Below are 24,805 nucleotides of genomic sequence, written 5' to 3'. Positions count from 1 at the left end.
GTAACTTCATACCGGTGATCTATCTACTGAAAAAACTTTGATGTCAGAGTCAAAACTTTGATGTGACAGATCCGGACAGGCGAAAGCATATCAAGAATTATTCTATGCCTAAACTTTCTTAATTCTCCAAACCCATAATTTTGTCATTTTGATTCGAAGAGGGGAAATTTACAGAAGTGTATATTTTCATAATGTTATGTAAGTATTTATGTAAGTACGCCAGGAAGGGAATATTCCCAGTGATGAAATTTACACCCAAATTTTTTTTAAAAATAAACTATTGCAGTGTTCTGAGTTCTTAAAGAATGAAAGTCCCTTGATGGGGAAATTTGGAATATCCATTTTTTTTTAAAGAGCAAAGTGATGTGCATAATTTAGCATGTAGATTATTAAATATTGATCTCTAAAATGTGCAAAAAAACCCAAAAAATAATATGATCATGATTGCAAAGTGGAAATGGGCATCTACCCCCAAAAGAAGCAGTAATACATATGTGAAATCTACCCATCCTAACATCCACACATCACTGAAAAAAAAGTTGAAGACAGTGGAAAATTTAGGACCTAACGCAAGAATTAATATCATTTAGCATTGGCCTCTAGACATTTTTAGTTTTACCTTCAAGTGTTGGAAGCATTGATCATATAAGAACTAAAACAGCTTTATATGTTTAAAAGCATGTGCAACGTATTTGACGATATAAATTCAAAAGTCCAAAGTAATATTAGTGATTGTTTTTTTTTTTTGCTAAACTCGACCTTTGAAAAATTGAACTCCTCAAAGTACATGCACAGATCCTCAGAATTGGATGAGAACTTACATGAAGGTAGAATACATTACATAATAGCAGCAGTGATACAATAACCATCCATATTTGGGCTATTTATTATGAATTGAATACATTATTATTATATTTCAGCATGAATGTTAGAATAATGATAGGACAAGTAGTGAATTTGTGTACGATCATTCTTTACGCATTATGTGAATTGGAACAATTCACACCATCAAATTCAATGTTCAAATAAGCAACGTAACACAGTGAAACATTGATTCTCTTCTTTGATACATACAAATTTGTGGTCATTATGTAGCAGAGATGATGGAAAAGTACTAGTCTGTAGGCGCAGACCTTTTGGTTTTGCACAATTCGCTTAGTGCATAATGCAGAGTCTGGAGTAGTGAGACTAGACTCATTATGTACTTTGGCTGCATTTTATTTGACACAGACACAGAGCATTTGGAGTCTAGTCTCGACTCTAGACACAGTATCTGTATAGTTGGTTAAAGTGCCAAATTCCAGTCAGTGCTGAAGACTGGGAAAACACAGTCATAATTTGTTGAGCAGTGACAGTAAATCCCATTCTGACTTTTCAAATCCGATATGTATTTGCTGTCAAAATTTATTCCTCGTACGAGCAGTTCCCAGAACCACACCTGAATACATTATGTACATTCACGGTAGGAAAAAATGTCCATCTTGATATATTAGTGCACAAAGAACTATCAATCATCAAATTATTTCCTCAAAATGTCAAACTCTACACGAATGATAAACTGAATACAGGTAATTTAAGCTTACAATTTTGTAAGTACAGTCAAACTAGTGTTAGCGACTACCTGCCTATGGTAACCACTAAAACTGATTCCCAAGAGACAGATTGTGTGTATAAGAACCTGTCTATAGCAGTAATCTGGCTGCATGTGTAAAGGCAACATTTTGTGTTCCCCTTGGGTGGTTACTATAAACAGGTTTCAATGTACTTCAAGTCTATGTATAATCAATTCTTAGTTTTAAAATTACATTGAGCTAGATGAAATTCGACCTCCTTGCTTTCCAAATTGATCATCAGTCATGAACCGCAGCTGACTGAAATTCGCCCGAGTAGAAAGTACCAATTCATCTTGGGATAAAAAAGGGCGTGGTCAATGAAGAGGCATACTTTTACACCCATTTCTGTTTATCTTGGGTTTGGAGCTTGGCATGTAAAGCAGTAATCCAATTTATGCTATTCTTAATCTGTCATCAACATCTCATTATAGTCTATTAAAGTAGATAGTGCCAATCCGTGTTGGGGGTAAACAAGAAAAAGGGTGTGGTCGGTAGAGGGGTGTACTTTTACACCCATTGGTCTCCTGTCTTGGGCTTGGGATGTTAAGCAGTAATCCAATTCATACTATTCTTAATTGCAATCAACATCTCGAGATAGTCTATTGAAGCTGATAGTGCCAATCCATGTGGGGTAAACATAAAAAGGCGTGGCTGGTGGAGGGGTGTAGTCTTACACCCATGAGTTACTTCCCGGTTCATCCTTGGCTAGGAACTTGGTATGATAAGCAGTAATCCAATTAATACAATTCTTAATCTGTAAATCAGCATCTTGATTAAGTCTGCTGTTTAAGTATAAAAGATAAAGATAGTACCAATCTCCATTGGGGGTAAACATGAAAAGGGGTGTGGTCGGCGGAGGGGTGCAGTCTTACACCCATGAGTCACCTGCCGGTTCATCCTGGGCCTGGAGCTGAACGTGCTGAGCAGTACTGTAATCACCGTAATCTTTGCTGCGGTCGTAGGAGTCGTGGCTCATCGATTGGTTCACCGAGGCATAGTTTGAATGCTCAACTTGGGGTTCTGGAGCCTGCATAAAAAAGGATTTTTTTTTTTTTAAATCAGAAATCAAATAAAAAACATAAGATACTTTAACCCCTGGGGCCCGTTGCATAAAACTTTTGCCTTAAAAAACTCTGGCAAATTTTTTCCAGAGTTTTTGTTTATTTACCAGAGTTTTTTATGGCAAAAGTTTTATGCAACAGGCCCCTGGGCCTAATAAACAGGGCCCCGTCATACAAAGAGTTGCGATTGATCCAATCAATGACATGAATGACAACTATGGAGAGCCAACAACGTCAACATCTGTTATGCATGTTTGTTCTAAAATATTTTCAAACTATGATGTACATGTACAATCATGCATTCAATGTTTTCTTGAAAATTTGCTGTGCTTCTCTTTGTTTACTAAGGACATTGTGCAAATAACCTGTAGAAAAAATTATGACAATGGTGGATTTCCAGAGTTACGATTGATTGGATCAATCGTAACTCTAATAACCTTTCTTCTACACATAGGTCCCTCGATGATCATGGGTCAAAATTGCAATCAAGGCCAATAACACCTTGCCTGAGGTTACCAGGCATAGCACCAAGCAAACATGGATGGAACATCAAGTGATTGAGGCTCATTTCTAATGGCTTTGGGAAACGGGGTGCCGATTTCTTCAGGGGGCACTGCGCTTGTTATTTACCATAGGCAGCACCCCCTGGCAAACGGTGACAAAGCCAATTGAACGGTGTTGAGCGTCTCACAGACGTCCTTAGTCTTATCCTTGGAATTTAAGATGTTTCAACTCTATCAAGACCTGATAAGGACGTCCGTGCTGGAAACTGTGGCATGCTACATGTAGCTCATTATCTGTGACCACTGGTTGGTCATGTGAATAGGTCAACTTTTTTGTGATTTCAGATAATCAGGAAATCTTGATTGTTTGAATTTTTCGACTGTTTACTCTGACAAACGATCAAATAGCAAAAAAGGGTATTCGTCCCAGGCCTCCTAAGAAAAAAAAACAACTTCAAAATACATGTAGTACGCACCCTTCCATAGACAGACACTCCTCCGATGGGTGCAGATTTCCGGCCTGTGCTGGCGTAAGGATTATCAGCATAATCTGAGGAGAGTGGTTGCATGGATATCTCCTCTCCCGGTATCATGTTATCAGCTAATCGGTCTAAGGAAAAGAGAAACAAGAGATTCATTTGATCAACAAATTGGCAACAATAATGGTAATGTTTATTCCAAAGAATTAAAAAAAAAACACATTGAAATACATCTATTTGAACTAAATATTTATATCAAGTTGGCAACGATAATGGTATTTTTATAACAAAATATTGCAATATATTTATTTCAATTGAATATTTATTATCAAATTGGCAACGGTAATGGTAATTTTTTTAACCAAAATAGAAGACAACAAAAAAAAACCCAAAAAGCATTGCAATATATTTCTTTCAACCAAACATTTTGATATCAAATTGGCAACATTATGGTAATTTTTAATACCAAAGAATAAAAAAAAACATTGTAAAACATTTATTTCAACTATATATTTCTAATCAAATTGGCAACAATTATTGTAATTATTTTACCAAAGAATGAAAAAAAAACACACCACAATATATTTATTTCAACTTAATATTTATTTAGAAATTGGCAATAATAATGGTACCGGTAATTATTTTACCAAAGATAAAAAACACACTGCAATATATTTATTTCAACTAAATATTTATCATCAAATTGGCAACAAAAGCTAAGCAATTTGAATCAAGCAAAAACAGAAGATGATGAAAAACCAACAAATCATTACAGTACGTTTCAAATGATTTTTTTTATCAAAGTGGCAATAGTAATAATGCTTCTTGTACTATGTAATTTAGTATTTTGATTAAATAATTTTCATAAAATTAGCAACAATGATAAGGATTCTTGTACTGCCGCACTTTTAAAATAAATATTAATACATGCAATACTATGAAAAATACAATGATTATATTTTGCTGTCAAATATATTTTTTTTCATTATAATTTGAAATTCAAAGAACAATTATTAATAGATTTTCTAAAATTTGGGAGCGGCATGACATTCTTCAAATATTCCAATAATTTAAATAAATAAACTATATAAAGCATAATTTTAGTCCACAGCAGAGCACACTGTGCACGAAGTTATGAATAATCCTAAATATTGATTATATTTCATTTTGAACAAATTCATGATTAATAGAAATATGAAATTGAATAAATAACACAGAGAGGAGAGAGGGAGAGAGAGAGCTGGAAGGATGTAAACAGTGAGGGAAAGGGAGAGAGAAAGAGGGGGAGGGGCTGATTAGCCACACCCCCCAAAATCACAGTCAGTCACACCCCAAATTCAACTGAACTTGGACACATAGGCCCGTATTCCAAAGTCAGGTTTAACTTAGACCATGGTCTAACTCTGAGCTAGAATTATAGGAAGCCATAAGTGTCAAAATTGTGTTTATATTGTATATTTCTTATGTTTACTATTTAGAGTCCTTTTGCTTTGATAATGAAGCAAAATACTTCAAAATTCTTCAGTTATCATTTCCAGACAATTATGAACAATTTGAGTGTCCAATAAGTTAATACATTGGATGTGTACTGTTAGTGACTTGTGCTCTCCGTACTTTAAACACAACTTTAAACCAGGGTTTAATTTAAACCCGAGTTCAGAATACAGGCCATATGCCTGTATTCTGAAGTTAGGTTTAATTTAGACCATGGTCTAACTCTGTGCTAAAATTATATGAAGCCATAAGTGTCACACTTTTTATTAAGTTTTGTTTATGTTTACTGTGCTCTTTCCTGATTCGTTGATGGTGAAGACAATCATCTATTTATACTTCCTAGACAATCAAAATGATTTGAGAGCCAAATGAGCTGAAATATGATATCCCTACAGTTAGTTATTTGTGTAAAAATTGGCTATCCATACTTAAACCACAACTTTAAACCTGAGTTAAACCCGAATTCAGAATTACGGTTCATACAGTCTTTCAAGTAAAACTACGAAAATGTGGAGTTTATATTTACATCATTTCATGTTAATCCATGCATTAGTACTAATGAAAACAGAGAAATTCTCTGAGAGATGTCAATATTTTGAATATTATCTTATTTTTTCTGCGTCAAATATTCAGTCTTTTGTCACATCCCAGTTAAGAGGGTACTCCCTATCTAGAATAATGTATGTGGAAAACATTCTTTAAGGGGCTTTCACAGATGCTTGTGAGATCATTTGCGATCGCCTGGGGCCCGTTGCAGAAAAAGTTGCAATCAATCGCAACTTTAAAAATCATGTGTAACATGAATTTCAACCTATCAACAGGGTGCATTTGGGATATCGTGACTTGCGTTTAAACGCAAATATTTCTGCAACGGACCCCAGGTCACATTATGGCCCCGAATTCACAAAGGTAATTTTTAAAACCATCGGACGAACCCATGGTTTATGCAGATTTCCTGTACAAAAATTATGCTTATTTACTGCATATATTAAAAAAAATGTCCACTGCTGATGCGCGCTTTTTGTCACTGTGCACCAAATTGATGCCTGTTACTGTGGTTATCAACGCTATTTCATTCATGAGTCCACCATTTTTAAATAATGAGTCCACTCTTCAAACAGTGGACTCATGAATAAAATTTGGCGCGCTGTGACAAAAGCCCGCATCGGCATTGGACCCAGGGGGGGCCACTTCCATTCACGAGTGGATACCATGCGCGACCATGGGGTATCGAAAAGCACCCTAAACACGTAATTTCCATATTCTGAAAATGCACCCCTTAACAAGTATTGGCGTGTGAAACCCTACCCTTAACAAGTATTGGAAACAAATCGATACTCTTGGAAAATATTCCCTGAAATGAACCCCTAAACAAGTACAGGAATGTTTTATTGTTACGGGTCCTTTGGTTGTCGGCTTTACCTTATTTGGTTTAGTACGACCCCACCTTCTACACCTCGCGCAAATAGGACTCTTAACACGTAGTGTTGGGGCAAAAAGGACATCCTTTATAAAACATTTTAATTTTGTTTTATCATCCCCGCAAATTCGACCCTAAACACGTAATTTTCCTAGCGAAATAGATACCCTTTTTTCATTATTTTTGTGTTTTTGACACCCTTTTCACGTTACGTACGTAACGTGCCCTATCGTGAAAAGGACATCCTTTTTACGTGTTTTTTTGGTCGCGCATGGTATCCACTCGTCAATGTAAGTGGCCCCCCCGGGCATTGGACGTTTTTTTAAATATACACGCTAAATAAGCATAATTTACACAGGAAATCCGCATACAACATGGGTCAACTAATGGTTTTAAAAACAACTTTTGTGAATTTGGGCCTATATATTGCAAACAATCGTGACGGTTTAAAGCAGTTGGACAACCAATTGTGAAAGTGACTTTTATTAAAGAGTACTTACTAGCATCCCAAGACAATATAATGTACTTCTAATGCAGTGCTAAAACACAGTGCAATGGGTTATTTCAAAAGAGTTCTAGCACCCCTTCCAGGTAACATGGAAGAATCTTAGTGCAATGCTACATGTACCATGCAGTGCAAGGGAATATTCCACTCATGAAAGAGGGGGGTTTGCCACCTATCCTACTGTATGTGGATACACTTTCCTGTGTACAGAATTCTAGCACCCCTCCTAAAAACATGGTGCAATCTCAGTGCAATGCTACCGCACAGTGCAAGGGGTTATTCCACTCACCAAAGAGGGGTGTATGCCACCTACCTTGACTATTGTATGTGGATATGCTTTCTCTAGCATAGGGTTCTAGACGCTGCATCAAATCATCCTCTACATACACACACACAGGGCAAGAGAAGCACAGACATGGGGAGAAAAGCAATGAAGAAATACAAAATGGTTTAGGAAATTAGTATGTTGCAGCTATTAGCCACCCCTGTTAGGCATAATGGCACATTCCATGTGTAGAGGAGCATGCAGGAATTAGATCATTCCATTCAAAATTAGGGGGTGTTAGTTGAATTAATAAACAATCAATAAATAAATTTAGCCAAGTTTCTTACAACAATCAAATAAATATAATATAAATTATCCATTTTCCATGCATAATTAATATAGTTTTAGCAAACAAAATATAGTTCCAATAAACATTTTTAGGGGAGTTCATATTCTGTTGCATTGCATAGTGTCATGGTTTAAAGTTCTTGCAATTTGGACAGATTTGATGCACAATATAGGAAAATATACCCAGTACAATGCCAACAAGAATTATGGGTAATTTGCTGCACACACGGGAAAGATAGTGAACTGGCAAGCTTGAGAAATAGCAACTGCATTAATCTTTCCAGCCACATAGAGCACTAAATGTAAAAAATTTCCCCCTGTGAGCAGGCACGGTGAGCACACATCCTGGGAGTTGGTAGGACTATGGGGGGGGGGGAGGGGGATATGGGGTTCCCCTTCCACCTTAAATTTGCAATGTTTTTAATAAAAAAAAAATCACGTTTCAGTGCATTCTAGAATAACATTCTGGGGGATATAATATAAATACCTGCTCTGCCTTACTCACAAAATATTACAAGAAAAAATATTTATGCAACAAATTATTTAAAAATCTGCGGAACTCCACTGATCCACTGAGAGAAATAATGCCTAAAACTACTGCTAATTTCTATCATCAGGCAAGATCATGCTTTCCTATTGATACACACGATCATCAGTGATATGATATAAAGATATAACAGATCAGAAAAAATGCATCTTCATCAAATTTTAAAGCTGTGTATATTATGGAGGGAAAATAAGCCTTGGAGAGCGTTTGCAAAACGTTAATGAATGCTAATGTGAACTCCCCTTAGGCTATAGTTACACCAATGAACCCGGCTCAAACTAATCAATGGCATGCCATTGGGTAAAATGCAATAGCTTTGATCGGTCTGGACGCGGTTTCGCTGTTGTGACAGTGGCATTAAATATTAAAGTCATGCATGGAAGGAAGAAATATTAAAGGACAATCTTTGGAAAGGAAATGCATGTTAAAGACTGAGATAAATAGAAAGACAAATAAATACAGCCCTTTTTTGATGGCATGCAAAGTACATACTGTATCTATAGAGTCAAACCCACACACCATAATTAAGGGTCTATTTAGAGCATGGTTAAGCTGATGTTTAATAGCGTTCAAGGAAAAGAGCAATTTAAATATATTTTGGGGATAACTTATATAGTTCAGTTTAGTATTTTCAGAAGGTAGGTGTTCTATTTAAGGAGGTGGAATAATTGTTAAGCTTGTTTCAGAAACGGTAATTCATAAAGTTAACTTTAGTTTTCTTAGAGGGTAGATGTTGCTCATATCACTTTGTTTGAGGAAGGGGAATGAATATTGATCAGTGATAATTTCTCCATATGATTTCGAATAGAAATTACAAGAATAAATATTTGAATATCAATGAGTATATTTTTCAATGGGATTAGATGAGAGAGTATAGAGCTACTTCAGAGTAATTTCATAGGTAAAAAGGATCATAAATCAAATGTTACCTTTTGACCTGAATCTATAATTTGTATACGGATCGTCCTTTAATCGATTCTTTTCTGGAGTCAAAAGTAAACACATTATCGTTCTTTACTAACAAGAATACTAGCTAACCAAGAAATGTTTGCAGTTACATGTAGCTCATATGGGAAAAATAATAATAATCAGTTCTTGTATAGCGCATAACATATTATTAATAACGTCTCTATGCGCTTCCAAATGAAAAGCTTTAGTGCACTCATTGTCATGCCTAAGGTAGTTCATGGCGTAAAAATTGAGAAAAGGGTATATCAGACAGATAAAAAGGTTGATTATTTTATGGACTTGCCAAGGGCCATCTAACACTTGGGAAAACATGTAACTTCATCTACAACTTAATATATGTACTGTGAATACCAGTACGCACACAAAAAATCGACATGAGGGGCTTGCACCATCAAACATGAATAAATGCTAGCTACATACATGTTCAGTGTTGATAAAAAGCGTTTTTTGTTTTTTGTTGAATAAAAAAGATGGTAATTTTAGAATGTTCGATATCTATGAAAACATTACAAAATTGATTTAAATTGTTTATATTCATTCTTACCTGCAGCAAAGTCCCTGTCAACGGATCGTTCGTCATACATTGGTTGATTCCCTGTATTCATCGGGTATGGGTCGTCAAAAGCAGGAGGAGCCTCGTTGCGATGGGTGTCGCTTAGCTCCGGGGCGGGTCTCGTGGGCTGGCTGATGTCGTAACTGTTGGTTTCTGGAATGATGTAGTTGGATGGTGGAGGAAATTGAATGATTGTTGGGATTACCATGGTGATTTGGTTGAGATGAGTACTCCCATATACCAGTAGCATTGTAACCTTGGATACCCCTTTCACAATGATCATTTTAATCATAATCATCATCATGTGCATCACAATCTTCATCATAAATATTGTCACCACCATCATCATTATAATCACCATCATTATAAACAATCTTCATCATCATCGTCATCATCAGTACACACACCACCAATATAACCACCACCATCAGCATTATAATCATCATTATCTCTTTTATCATCATCATCATCATCATCATCCTATTTATCATAATCATCATAATCAACATCATCAACTCATCATCATATTCATATTCATCATCATCATAATCATCATCATATTCATATTCATCATCATCATAATCATCATCATCACCATCATCATCATCATCATCATCATATTCATCATAATCATCATAATCAACATCAACTCATCATCATATTCATCATAATCATCATCATCATCATATTCATCATATTCATCATAATCAACAACATCATCAACTCATCATCATATTCATCATAATCAACATCATCATCAACTCATCATCATATTCATCATAATCATCATATCATAATCATCATCATCATATTCATCATCATCATCATCATCATAATCATCGTATTCATCATAATCATCATCATCATCATATCCATCATAATCATCATCATCATCATCATCACCATCATCATCATCATCACCATCATCATCATCATATTCATCATAATCATAATCATCATCATCATATTCATATTCATCATAATCATCATCATATTCATCATAATCATCATCATCATATTCATCATAATCATCATCATCATTATCTCTTTCATCATCATCATCATCATCATCATCATATTTATCATCATCAGCAGCAGCAGCAGCAGCATAATCATCATCATATTTATCATCACCATCATCATCATATTTATCATCATCATCATCATCATCTTTATCATCATCATCATATTTATCATCATCATCATCATATTCATATTCATATTCATCATAATCATCATAATCATAATCATCATCATCATCATATTCATCATATTCATCATCATCATCATCATCATCACCATCATCATCATCATCATCCTCACCATCACAATTCTCATTAGTATTATCTTCATCTTAATCATCAGTACTCCCACCACCAATGCATCCACCACCATCACTATCACTATCATCATCCTCATCATCATTTTTAATGACCACTACCATCACCACCATCCTCCTCCTCAAAGTGACTCACTACTAGTATGCCTCTGGACAGTGTTCGTCCTGCTCGTCGGCTCGCTCTTGCTCTCGCTGGCCGTCGGCGGCAGGGACCCATCTACTGTCGTTTTCCTGGGGAGCGTCGTGAAGGTGCTTGAGGCGTGGAAGAACTTCTCTTCCCATCCGTCCTTCTTGTACTGAGGACGTAGGTCCTTGTAAGCCCACATGGCATGTAGCACCTGTGTAGGTGTTAAAAGGATGCAAGTCATTAATGGATGTATCGACTTGGAAGGGTGCAACAAGCCTTATTGTACAACACCTACATGTACTTAGCTTGTTGTACGCGAGCAAATGAGAGGCTGAATGTCAAACATTTGTACAATTGCACACATACCATTGCACAGTTCAGGAAACAGTGACGTCCCCATAAAAATATCACTATCAAAAGTTTCTTTCTTATTTCAATAGATTTATGTCTACTAGGAAAATCCGATCATTGTTCATATTATCGCTAACTTCAGAAGCATTGTACAACACAAATAGCGAATATTCTTCTTCGTGCAATGGTGAGAAATTTCGCATTTGGTGAAAGAAAGATACACTCTATTCAATAGAGCTTCTTTCACCTCATGCGAAATCTTGTCCCAACGCTCTCATGCCTATTTCACATTTTTACATTGGCTGGTCATCCAGAATTGTCTCCAGTTTAAATTGGTGTTTTGTTTAGTCCCCATTTGCGGATTGCTGTTAATTGCTGTGTTCAGTTCAGTGTTGTATTCAATTGGTGCTGTGTTTAGATTGCACTGACAGATGGTTGCTAAGTGTTATGTTGACTTTTGTGATGTGTATAACAAGTGTTGTGTACCATTGGTGTTATGTCAAGGTCAATATTGTGAATGGTTGTGAAGTGTTGTGTTCAATTCAGTGCTGTGCTCTAACGCCAACACCTGATAAGCAGCAACAATAAACAGTGGAAGCCTAATTTCAGTTCAGTGCCATAACTGGACTTTCAGTGTTACATTCGGTTCAATCTCATGCAGTTTTGTTTAGTGCTCTGTTTTCAGTGTAGTATCTGGTGTAACGTCGACACCAGTTTCGTAGACACCTACCTGGTAAGCAGCCTTGATGACTGACGCTGGGTAAGCACCGTTGGTTTTGGTGAGAGAGACCAGACGCTCAATACCTGATGCACCCCGCAAGGATCTGCAGATACATCAATGTTGGATATGATCATCATTATCATGAGAGATGTAAGAAATATACATTTAATACCGGAAAAAAAAAAAAAAATCTGATTTTATATGTCCAGTTCAGTCAGGTTTATTTTCATTTCAACTCAAGTCAATTTAACAGTAAAAGAAATCATTACAACAATATAAATGAATATGCAAGTATATACGGTATGACAATATGACATAGGTAAATAAACATTTACAATAGACACTAAACAATATGAAAATCATATTTTAATATATATATATTTAATTTGCAGATTTTCCATCGGAGCAATTGTCGCCAGAGCAAATGTCATGGAACCATATTACAGGGTTCCCAAAGAAATTTGAAAACAGAATTCCATGACTTTTCCATGACTAAATTGCTGCTTTCCATGACTTGCTTTCTGGCACGGTTTCCAAAATCAGACACATTATGATGGCCTCCATAACCTCCCCTCACAGCCATCCATTCCACCCACTACCTTACTCATGACATGTACATCTACATGTATTATCATTGGTATATGGTCTGTTTCTGACCAGGGTACAGTACCATTTTCGTTTCACCAACATCAAGATTCAAAATTGTCTTGAACACAAACTCATGTAATTTCTTGAACTGACAGATTTCCATGAACTATTTCCAAATTTTCAGAGCATAGCATGCAGATCTTGTCACAAAAGTGAACTATACAATAGATGTAAATGTCAAATTTTCCAGGCATATTGAAATTAGGATCCTGAATTCACCTTTACTACAAAACTTCCACATAAAAGTCATGGAATTCTGTTTTCAAATTTCTGGGGGAGCCCTGAATTATATGAAGATGAAACACTTTACATATGTCACACAAAAGAGTGACATTTAAGTTTTACAATAAGGTGACATGAAAAAAAGTCTAACAAAGACATCCTCATCCTAAAGTTCTCAACATAGTGCTGCATTTCACTCTACATTACAAAAAATGAGGCCATTTGTGATACAACTTGAGGACACCAGCTAAATTAACATGTGTATTTCTCTATACGCTCCAAAAATAATGAGGATATCTTGAAAATTTAAACATTTGATGCCTATTTTGGTATTTCACTAAACTTCATTTTCAAGTAATTTTTCCAGAGAGGACACATTATTTGATGCTAAAATAGCAATTGAAAAATTTTGTGTAACTAAGAGATTCAGAACCTTTTTAATGTATTGTGTTCTGATAGCCATGCTGGTAGTGCTTGATCAGTTGTGACTTGCCATGAATGTTGAGTAAAATTGTACAAAACTTGAAATTTAAATTCTCTAAAAACAACTAAGAACGCAAAAATGGTTACAAAATGTGACATATTAAAAATACATTGACTGATTGGCAAACTATGTCACAGGAGTTTTGTAGAATTTGGGATGTCACAAAACTGGGAAAAATGAACACCAGTTATAATTGCAAAGTATGATAATTAAGTATGAGAGAACTTTGTGAGACACAACAAAACAGAAAGCTGCCATAGCCATGAGGTAAATGCAATTCCATGACTTTTCACAATTTTTTCAAATTCCCTGACTTTTCCCTGACTTTCCAGGACCACAAATTTTTCCAGGATTTTCAAGGATTTTCCATGACCGTGGGAACCCTGATATTATTACTCCGGTCATCAGATCCTGGTGGGTGTTTCATAAAGCTGTTCGTAAGATACGAATGACTTTACGCACGACTGGGGATCCTTTCTTGTGCTATGTGATATCCCTATGTAATTGAGTTACATGTATGACCTAAGGACATGTTCCAGTCGTGCGTAAAGCCGTTCGTAACTTTATGAACAGCGTTATGAAACACCCACCTGGTATATCCCTATACAATGTATGTACTTTCTCCACTCCCTGGGGAGCAATCCAACAAGAGTTCAAAGACTCAATTATTAGGCACATTGCATAATAAGGCTTTCGCATCCTACTGGGTAGCCATTTAACACTTGGGTGGAGAGTGGCAAAGTGTGGATTGTTCAGACATGGTACAGCAAACCCAAGTGACAAAGCTCCACAACAAAATTTTCAGTCTTTGTTTTCTTTCACCAAAAATAGGAACTACCCTTATCAATGGGATACAGCTGGCAGGTTTCACTCGACTTACTTTGCATTTTCTTGGTTCTTCGTAACCAGCTCCGTCATCGTGTTCAGGACAGCGACGACGCCTTCATGAGAAATGTCTTTGGCCGATCGTCTACTGCTGGTGGAGCTCGGGAGACGTTCTACAAGATCCTGCATACCATACTTGCCTGGGAAACAGAAAGAAATAGAAGAGAGTGAACAAACACATACAGCCGCCAGAGGAAGCGGTTGGGACTATGGTTCCCGAAGTGCCATCGGAATCCAACTTTTTTCCTGAGCGGCGCAACCAGGTAGGAAAATGGTGGCATTCGGGTCACTGAGGGGATCACACTTTCACCAAACCTCCAAAGGCCAAAAATATTTGGTTTATATCCATCATTGGAATTAAACACATCAGGATGCTACAAACTGTTGTGTGAAAGCCTGTCTAAAACTTTGTTAAAGGTATAATAATATCTATTAGAAGGTTCAGCTAATTCTGTCTACGCACATTGTAAATGGACCAGGGCTCCATAACACAAAGCTTTGCAAAGAATCGCAAATATGAAAGAATCGCACTGATTGGTCCCTGGTCAGTATTTTAAACCTAATGCGTGTGTAACATTGATATTGATTGGACAGTTCATTTAGCAATTGATCGCGTATCTTTGTGTTACAGAGCCCTGATCTAGATTTACTATGATACGGTGACAATTGACTTTGATTTTGATTTTTAAAAGAAAATCATTGTTTTCTTAACTTCAAGTTCATCCCAGTAAAAAAAAACAACAAACAAACTTTGTAAACAAAAGCTTGAAGATCATCCGCTTACCAATGAGATCTTTATTTCTTGGATCCATAGCGAGGTTGCGGAGAGCCTTGGCGACGGCGATCATCACGCGGTCATTCTTCATCCGCAGAAGCTCAACAAGGATAGGTAAACCTTTCTCTTTCCTCATCTCAGCGCGGATATACATTGCCCACTGAAAAGAAAGTTTAAGAAGAAATGTAATTGACATTAGTAATATGAAATTTACAAGACGTTGACAGGAATATTGAGCAATGGTTATTAAAACGATAGGTCTTACAAAGGTTGATGACAAAAAAAAAACATTAAAAAAAATAATTGTTAGAAATTTCACTGCGATACGTAGACTTTCAGCTTCCCCATCTGAACTCAAATATACATTGCCCACTAGATATAAAAAATATTTTAATAAGAAATGTAACTGTATTGCAAGTAGGAGTATTATGCTATTGTTATCATTACATGGACATACTTAATTCTTACAAGGTTCAATAGGATATAATAATAATAATAATCCGCTTTTATATAGCGCTTAATCCATCGGAACGACGTTTCTAAGCGCTTTACAGATATATTATTACCCCGGTCATCGGATTCAATCTGTCATTCCCGCACACAATGTGTGCACATCCTCCACTCCCTGGGGAGTATTGATCTTTCTTTTTTGGAAACTGAACCCGAACATACAATTGCTCCTGGGAAAAACTTTCAAGAATCATAATCAACTTAATTGCTCAGCCCCAATAAAATTGAGGGAAATCCCATTTGTTATTCAGGGAATCCCCCCTACCCCAGAACACTCACCTGCCACTCTCCGGCTGTTACATTCTGTATCATTCCAGCAGCTGCCTCCAAGGAGGCCGGTCTGGAGCACTCCGATAGTACAATGAAATCAGGAGAGTTCCCTACCTTTAATATTCAGGAATTCCCCCCTACACCATAATACTCGCCTGCCACTCTCCAGCTGTTACATTCTGTATCGTTCCAGCTGCTTCCTCCAAGGAAGCCGGTCTAGAGCACTCTGATAGTACAATAAGATATGGGTTGACGATGCTTGGTTCTTTACCTGGGGGAATCCCTTGCTCTACAGCACTTACCTGCCACTCTCCAGTTGTTACATTCTGTATCGTTCCAGCGGCTGCCTCCAAATAGGCCGGTCTGGGGCATTCCCATAGTACAATAAAATCAAAGTTACAGCTACAATGAAACGAGGGGAGTCCCCTTCTTATTCAGGGGATTCCCCCCTACCCCAGAACACTCACCTGCCACTCTCCGGCTGTTACATTCTGTATCGTTCCAGCAGCTGCCTCCAAGGAGGCCGGCCTAGAGCACTCCGATAGTACAATGAGATATGGGTTTATGATACTTGGTTGCCAGAGCTTCTCCACACCTTTGACATCCTTCTTCAGGTTAGGGATCGGTTGGGACGGGTTCCAGGTGCCAGTTTTACTGCAAGAACAGCATAAGGTGAATACTTTGAATACCAGTGCCATGCTAAATTGTGATTGGTAAGCAGTATTGCAAGCAGAATTTGACCAATGCAGTGATGCCTCTACTGCACACAACTAGGAATTTAACTACAACTCTTAGATCACATTTAAATCTTTATGAAACACCCCCCCCCCCCGATGCTTTCTTCAAGCTCCAGCTGTCAGTTTTTCTGCAAGAATAGAAACAGGTGTGCCATGCAAACTCTTAAAGCCTGCCTCACAATGAACGATTGACTGCGACTTGATTTCAATTGCAATAAGACCTGGGGCCCGTCCTACAAAGAATTGCGTTTGATCCGTTCAATAGCAACTATGGAAAGCCAGTAACGTCAACATCTAAAGTACACGTTTGTTCAAAATATTTTCTAGAAATGATGTACATGTATAATCATACATTCACTGTTTTCTTGACAATTCAGTAATCTCTTTGTTATCAAGGGATATTGAGCAAATTTCGTAAAGAAAAAAAAATATGACATTGATGGATTTTAATATACTTGAGATTGATAGGATCAATCGTAACTCTTTGTGAGACCAAGCCCTGTGGCGTGTTTCACAAAGAGTTAAGTGTGACTGAGAGTCGTGCCTAAAAGCACACACACACAATGATATGTACTTTGGGAATTAGTACACGTGCACTGACTTGACCGTGCGTGTACACGTGTTCACGTGTACCCGAAACGGGCCTAGTATGTACCATGCCATCTTTCTGATTAGTACTTGGTAGCGCATGTCCATTTGACTAATGGAATAATGCCTTTTTTATGGCATGCACCAAGGAATTTAAGTGCAACTCTAAAGTCACACTTAATCATCATGAAATACCTGCCCGAATTGCCATCTCCCAATTTTTAAATCACATCTGACCAATGTCTGGAAACGTCTTCTGAATGATTGAATATTAAACTTACCCTGCCGTTCCATTTGAAGCAAGCTGGGCATCTTTCTTCTTACTCCCACCAAAACAGATCAACGAACCACTCTGTGGACCTGATCAAAAACAGATAACAACGAATCAGAGGTCTGCATATAACCAGTTTACAATAATCTGGGATTCTAACAAATTTACAATAACAGTTAAAAGCTACTGAAATCCTTCATTCTGATTGGCCGATGGGAAATTTGTCATAGAATCTGTTCATTTGTTATTATAACAAGTATTTATGAAACAGGGCACCAGAGAAAAAAATTTCACCCAGTTTATCAGTGCACGAAACAATCAAATCATACTAATTTTTTTTTTCATACTTTTGCCCCAATGGGCAAGTTTATTTACAAAAAATGAACACGTTTACAGAAGTCAAATCATATACATTATTCAAACAAATGTTTTAACATACTCCATTTCAAATTAAAATCTTTCCGTTTTCCATTCAAATCATTAATGTAACATTCATCTAAATAATAAGTTTGTATTACCTTCTTAATCTTCTTAAAATCAGGTACAGTCTTGTTCAACCTCGAGAAATATAATTGTTGTTTTACTAAAATGATAATACAATTCAGGGCATCATTTCGCTTTTCTTTATATCCAAACAAAATATTATGTGGAGTAAATTTAAGAATAAACATAGAAGATGATATCCACGTTTCTATTTTACTCCAAATATTTCTACTAAAATTACAGAAGTAAAAGAAGTGTTCAATTGTTTTTTTTACAGTATAACAGAATGTACAGCACTCAGTATTGGCAATCTTTAGTTTGAAATCATACTAATTGGCTTCTCTGCTAGTCCTGTGCCACTTGAACTAGTAGTACTAGTTGGTTTACTTACTCTTCTTCTGTTGTGATTTGGGCATGGTGTCAGGGAAGTTGGACGATGTGTTGCTGCGTAGGGGGATGGCGTCCGGGTGGTTGGCCTCGTTCGCTATACGAAACGTCAAGTTCCTCAGGATACAGAGGGTGTTCTCCACAACCTGAAAGACAAGACAGGACAGGAAATACATGAAGCATAAAATAATCTTAAAAGCCATACCATGGGCCGTAGTTAATACACAAAGCATGGAAAAAGATGGTACAGGTAACTTTGCTGAAATCAAATCTTTTTGGACTACCAAAATCTGTTTGAGTTATAAAATGTAAATAAGACACTGCATGTTTTGTATATATTCAGGTATTCTGGGGAGCGTTTCATGAAAGGACTTGTCAGACCATAGTAGCAGTGCCTGTCAGCCAATCAGAATCAAGGAAAGTCGTCAGATTTGACAACTTGCCGCACAAAAATGTTGATGAAAAGCTCCCCAGGTCTGAAATAATGCTTTGGGTAAGATGATAATTCAACTGTAATGACTTGTAGGACTGATTACACATAATGATCAATACAATCAATTATTAATCTTACAAACAATTAGTTTAATAGCTTCGTGTGACAAGTCCCATGACATTATGATGCTGGTAAATTGATGATGATGATGGTGGTGGTGGTGATGATGGTGATGATGAGTGATGATGATGATGATGATGATGGTAATGATGAGGTGACGATGATGATGATGATGATGATGGTGATGATGATGATGATGGTGATGATAATGATGATGGTGATGATGATGATGGTGATGATGATGGTGATGATAATGATGGTGATGATGAGGTGATGATGATGGTGATGATGATGATGATGGTGATGATGATGATGATGGTGATGATGATGATGGTGATGATGATGATGATGATGATGGTGATGATAATGATGATGGTGATGATGATGATGATGATGATGATGATGATAATGGTGATGATGATGATGATGGTGATGATGATGATGGTGATGATGATGGTGATGATGATGATGATGGTGATGATGATGATGGTGATGATGATGATGATGGTGATGATGATGATGATGGTGATGATGATGATGATGATGATGGTGATGATGATGATGATGATGGTGATGATAATGATGATGGTGATGATGATGATGGTGATGATGATGGTGATGATGATGATGATGGTGATGATGATGATGATGGTGATGATGATGATGATGATGGTGATGATGATGATGATGGTGATGATGATGATGATGGTGATGATGATGATGATGGTGATGATGATGGTGATGATAATGATGGTGATGATGATGATGATGATGGTGATGATGATGATGATGGTGATGATGATGATGGTGATGATGATGATGATGATAATGGTGATGATGCCGATAATGATGGTGATGATAATGATGGTGATGATGATGATGGTGATGATGATGATGGTGATGATGGCGATGGTGGTGGTAATGATGATGATAATGGTTCTGATACATGATGAAAACGACGATGACGATGGTGGTGGTGACGTTGATGATGGTGATGATAGAGATGAAAATGATAATGATGAGAGTGGTGATGTTGATAATGATGGAAATGCAGATGACAACATCAAAGATAGCAATGAAGATGCCCCCTCCCCCAAAAAAAATCATTTTGATACTAACTTGACTATCCATGTCATTGTTCCTCATTGACGAACTGAGTACATGAAGTAGACTGTCCACCAGACCCTCACACTCTCTCATCCGATGCCTGGCTTCAATCCCACCTGAACTCACATTCCTGTATCATGAAAAAATCGATAGTCACATTGAATATGCAATATAGTGACAGGTAAAGTAGTCTAATCTTGGTACATGCATTAGACTGCCTACCAGGCTCTCACACTCTCTCATCCGATGCCTGGCTTCAATCCCACCTGAACTCACATTCCTGTAGTACAGAAAAAATAGTCACATTGAATATATGCAATAGAGTGACTGGTAAAGCAGTCTAATCCATAAACATATAGTAGACTGTCTACCAGGCTCTTGTACTCTCTCATCCGATGCCTGGCCTCAATATCCTCTGAACTCACATTCCTGTAACACAGGAAGAATTAAAAATCTCAATGAATATGCGATAGAGTGACTGGTTGAGGAGTCTAATATTTGTTCCAAAAAGCAAACTGTTTACTATATCATCACAGGCTTTCATCTAATGCCTGGCTTCCATGCCTAGGAACGTTATACTTTGCTCATCAAGCAATTTGCTTTTGTGTGCTATCAATTCTCCTTGCATACACTGTAAGCACACTCTCCGCTCCCTGGTGGGGAATATTCTACCTCTATGTCATACCTCAAACATCCTGTGGCATTGATGAAAGTTTTAGTCCACGGCTCGTCGGCCGGCTTGAAAGGACTGTTGCCGCTAGGCTTCCATCCAGACTCTGGGATTAATACATTGTTCACCAGGACACTCAGGGCATCCTCCAAGATAGTCTTCTTCAAAGGCTGTTGGGATTAATAAAATACAAGACAGAAAATTTATCATTATTTCACTACCAGAGTGTATCCCTGAAATCTGAGGAATATCACATGGGCTCCTGTACAAAACTTGCCGTTGAATACGAGACCAGATTCAACATTCTAGTGCCCATGCACGAATGCGTGAAACATAAAACGCGCGTACAAAAATTAAAGTAATACCATGCGCAGCAAAGAGCAAAATGATACTCAATGACGTCATAATGAACTACATGTACACAGAAGTCGCATGTCAATGACCAAATTTGATCTTATCAGGTGATGATGCCATATAAAGTGACATGACTAGTTCAATCACACTTATCCCTATTTTTTTTTTTGGGGGGGGGGTGGGGGACGGGATAGATAATTATATCGGATTTTTTTTCATGAAATAGCAGAAATATTTCATTTCATTTAGGTTTTATTTCCACAAATCCATTATGTTACAAAACTTTGATAACTTACATAACTAAGCTGAGCAACCATTACACATGTAGACTATATATTATAAAGTATAAATAGCAAGCATTCTTAATCAATACATTTTAATACATGTTTAAGTACATAAAACGGAAAAGTGGAGGAAACCTGAGAAGCAGAATGGTTGTAGATAAGGTTCCCTTTTTTTATACATTACTTTTGATATAACTACTTAATAATAATACACTTAACATTTTATCAATTCTACTGATTAGGGCCGATATTCCAATCATGTGCCTTCTGAGGCATCCAATATCATATAATTGTTCACAAAATTGTTGATAAAAACAGAGAGTAATAGTGATCTCACCTCAGAAGAGCTTAGATTCCATAACGTTCCTGCAGCAAGATCTTTGGTCTAATTGAAAGAGATAAAGTAATATTGAATTAATAAAAGTTGAAGCATTTGAACCATGAAAAAGTTGCCAGTTATTATTTCATTATCAACAGGCCAGTATTAAGGGGTCATCATTTCCCTTCTATTGGAAAGAGAATCATCATTGTTATTGTCATCGTTACCATCATCAAGATCAACATCAATTTCAACGTTAATATCATATCTATCATGACTACTTGAATCCGATGACCGGGGTAATAATATATCTGTAAAGCGCTTAGACACGCCGTTTCAATGTATTAAGCGCTACATAAAAGCGGATTATTATTATTATATCATCATTGTTATCATCATCATCACCATCACTACTCAACCATAAATCCCTCTTCTCACCTCTGTATCTGAAGATGTTCTGAGCAGCCTGGCAAGTGCTGGTATCCCACCATTGGCTTTGATCTTGACTTTGTTCTCTTCGTGTTTTTTACCGTAGCTAAGGTTCCTCAAAGAGCCACACGCTGTCCGGTGGATCTCGGGTACCGGGTTGCCTAGCAACCCGACCAAAGGTTGGATACCTCCCATTTCCCTGTAGAGAAAAGAACAAATATGATTTCACTACACAGTCATCATGTTTTAACTAAATGTAATTAGTGTTGAAATTTAACATACAAAATACCATTGGCAAGACAACTTGCCATGCTGCCATAATACGGCTTTTTCATATATCTGTCAGTTATTTGCTCTCCCCAATTAGATGCAAGGATTTACAGTAGCTTATAACAAACGTCATCATGGCAAGCTACATCATTATCATCCAGAACGTAAATCAACTTGGTCAATTTGGCAAGATAACAAATCTCGCCATTTTACCATAGGGCCATTAAATTTGACTTGGCGAGATAATATATTAAATCAAAAAGTTAGTGCACCCCACCACCAAATGCACTCAACACTGAAGACAACAACACTGCCATGTTCGGCGAGCCCAGAGATACAAACTTCATTGAATGGAATATTTTATCACCTGACTTCACAATTAGATATCTAAATCTAAAAATGGCAATTTTTAGATAGCAATCTAACACTTTAATTATGTTCATTTTTTGGTGGTGCTCACTAAACTTTGAGCACCACTGAATTATTAATTCTGATTAAAAAGAGGTATAATCTGCTGAAACATCGTCCCAACTAGTTTTCATGACTAAAACTTGACTTTGAGCTGTATATTCCTTCTCGGTACTGGTTTAGGCTGATTAAAAAAAACAATCATAACACAAACCCTTCCATTTGGACAATATTCACTGAAACTGAGGAGGGATTATCCAAATCCATCGACTTTTTTGAGGAGATTACAATGGTTGGAAAGCCCGGAGAAACAAATCTTTATTGAATGTATTATTATATCCCCTGACTTCACAATTAAATATCTATAACATGGCAGAAATTGAACTCTTTAAATGTGTTCATTTTCTGGTGGGGGTCCCTCAACTTTTTAGCACCACTGTACATATAATACTGGATAAATACCTTGTCTTTCTCTTGATGTCATCGTTCTGGTAGGAGAGATGCTGTATGTAGCCTGCTGCGTGTGCCACAATGGACTGGTTTGGATGACCCAGGTAATCAATCACTTCCTGTAGGTCAGGGGCTCTCCATTTGCCATCGCCTACAAAGGTCAAAGAGAAAAAAGGTCACCAAATTTGTTTTTTTCTTTTTAAGTTATTTCAGGGCTTGATTTACCCACCCCCTTCCATTGGCCTTGTAGATTTGGTTTTACAAATGTTTTATTTTCACTGCAAATCTAACATTGCAAAGTTGGTAAGTTTTACAATGAATTTTTTTTAAATCAAAGGTACCAATGGTAAAAGTTTCAATATCACCAAGCACTAGACATGTGTATGAGGTAAAACACCGAATGTGCGCTATTATAGTTTTTGTGGATACTACAGTATGTACATGCAGAGATATTCAAGCTTACATCTTTACAAGACGTAAAAAGGCAAGACAGAACATACATGTATACAGTATACGTGTGTGCATAAAGTTTAATAGGCCTGTACAAATCACTATTACTGCCTGAAAATGCATGCAAGGACATAAAGAATGACAATAATATGGATATAATTGAGAAGCTAGATGCATGGATGAAAATACATGTAATTAATACAAATTTTCAACATAAAAAACAAACACAAAATGACAACTACATAATTTTGTCCATTCATACTCGTATCTCAAAACCTATGAATTCAGTCTGGATTGTTTTAAAAATCATAGTATAAATTTGCCCCCCCCCCACCAAAAAACAAACGAATTGAGAACAATTCATTTGTATGTAATGCAATGCATACTGGTACAATAGGGAAGACATTCTTTATTTCTTCTCGCCAAGTCATCCTCTATATAAAGACTTGTTTTTAGGTATATCATTGGATGCTTCATCCAACAGTTACCATAGGAACTGTACTTCTCAGCCAATCAAAATGAAGAAAGAGTTCCATATGCACCCCACACCAAAAATAACAAAAGATTGTTGAGACATCCGGTTCGTTCGCTTCAGATTTTTCTATCATTTTTTTTACTGTTGCTTTAAAGGGGAAGTTCACCCTGAAGAAAACTTTGTTGTGAAAATAGCAGAAAAAATAGTAAAAAATATTGGTGAAGGTTTGAGGAAAATCTGTTAAAGAGTAAGAAAGTTATTAGAGTTCAAAAATTTGGATTTGTGACGTCATAAACGAGCAGCTGCCCCATGTGTTATGTAATATAAAATGTACGAATTTCATATTTTGTATGGTTCCTGATGACTTAATTTTGTTTTCTTTTCATGATCGGGTATGAAATGATTTGTCTATTGATATACAAAAGTTACAGTGAAAACCATTTTCAATTTTCTGAGAAAATGACATTTCATTGATTTTTTA

General features: G+C 36.8%; 1 protein-coding gene across 7 annotated transcripts in view; it reads right to left on the bottom strand.

The window, feature by feature from the left end:
• Positions 1-1,228: 1,228 nt before the first annotated feature.
• The window catches only part of LOC121417423 (plakophilin-4-like), a 90,629-nt gene continuing 67,052 nt past the window's right edge, over positions 1,229-24,805 (bottom strand). For 5 of the 7 annotated variants that reach the window (XM_041611123.1, XM_041611126.1, XM_041611131.1 and 2 more), the window contains 16 exons: positions 23,412-23,550; positions 22,281-22,470; positions 21,861-21,908; positions 20,901-21,055; positions 20,228-20,345; positions 18,560-18,701; positions 17,696-17,774; positions 16,557-16,743; positions 15,319-15,469; positions 14,530-14,674; positions 12,305-12,398; positions 11,233-11,434; positions 9,749-9,910; positions 7,389-7,454; positions 3,654-3,787; positions 1,229-2,640 (listed from right to left, as the gene is read on the bottom strand). In XM_041611123.1, coding sequence (XP_041467057.1) covers positions 2,482-2,640; positions 3,654-3,787; positions 7,389-7,454; positions 9,749-9,910; positions 11,233-11,434; positions 12,305-12,398; positions 14,530-14,674; positions 15,319-15,469; positions 16,557-16,743; positions 17,696-17,774; positions 18,560-18,701; positions 20,228-20,345; positions 20,901-21,055; positions 21,861-21,908; positions 22,281-22,470; positions 23,412-23,550 — 2,171 coding nt within the window. In that variant the 3' untranslated portion in view covers positions 1,229-2,481. Of the gene's footprint in view, positions 2,641-3,653; positions 3,788-7,388; positions 7,455-9,164; positions 9,219-9,748; positions 9,911-11,232; positions 11,435-12,304; positions 12,399-14,529; positions 14,675-15,318; positions 15,470-16,556; positions 16,744-17,695; positions 17,775-18,559; positions 18,702-20,227; positions 20,346-20,900; positions 21,056-21,860; positions 21,909-22,280; positions 22,471-23,411; positions 23,551-24,805 lie in introns of all 7 variants that reach the window. The other 2 variants (XM_041611125.1, XM_041611127.1) reach the window with 2 other exon arrangements.

This window comes from Lytechinus variegatus, chromosome 6, assembly GCF_018143015.1.
Source record: "Lytechinus variegatus isolate NC3 chromosome 6, Lvar_3.0, whole genome shotgun sequence".
Classification (NCBI taxonomy): domain Eukaryota; kingdom Metazoa; phylum Echinodermata; class Echinoidea; order Temnopleuroida; family Toxopneustidae; genus Lytechinus; species Lytechinus variegatus.
Note: the sequence above shows the minus strand (reverse complement) of the source record. Positions and strands in the feature narration are given on the sequence as shown.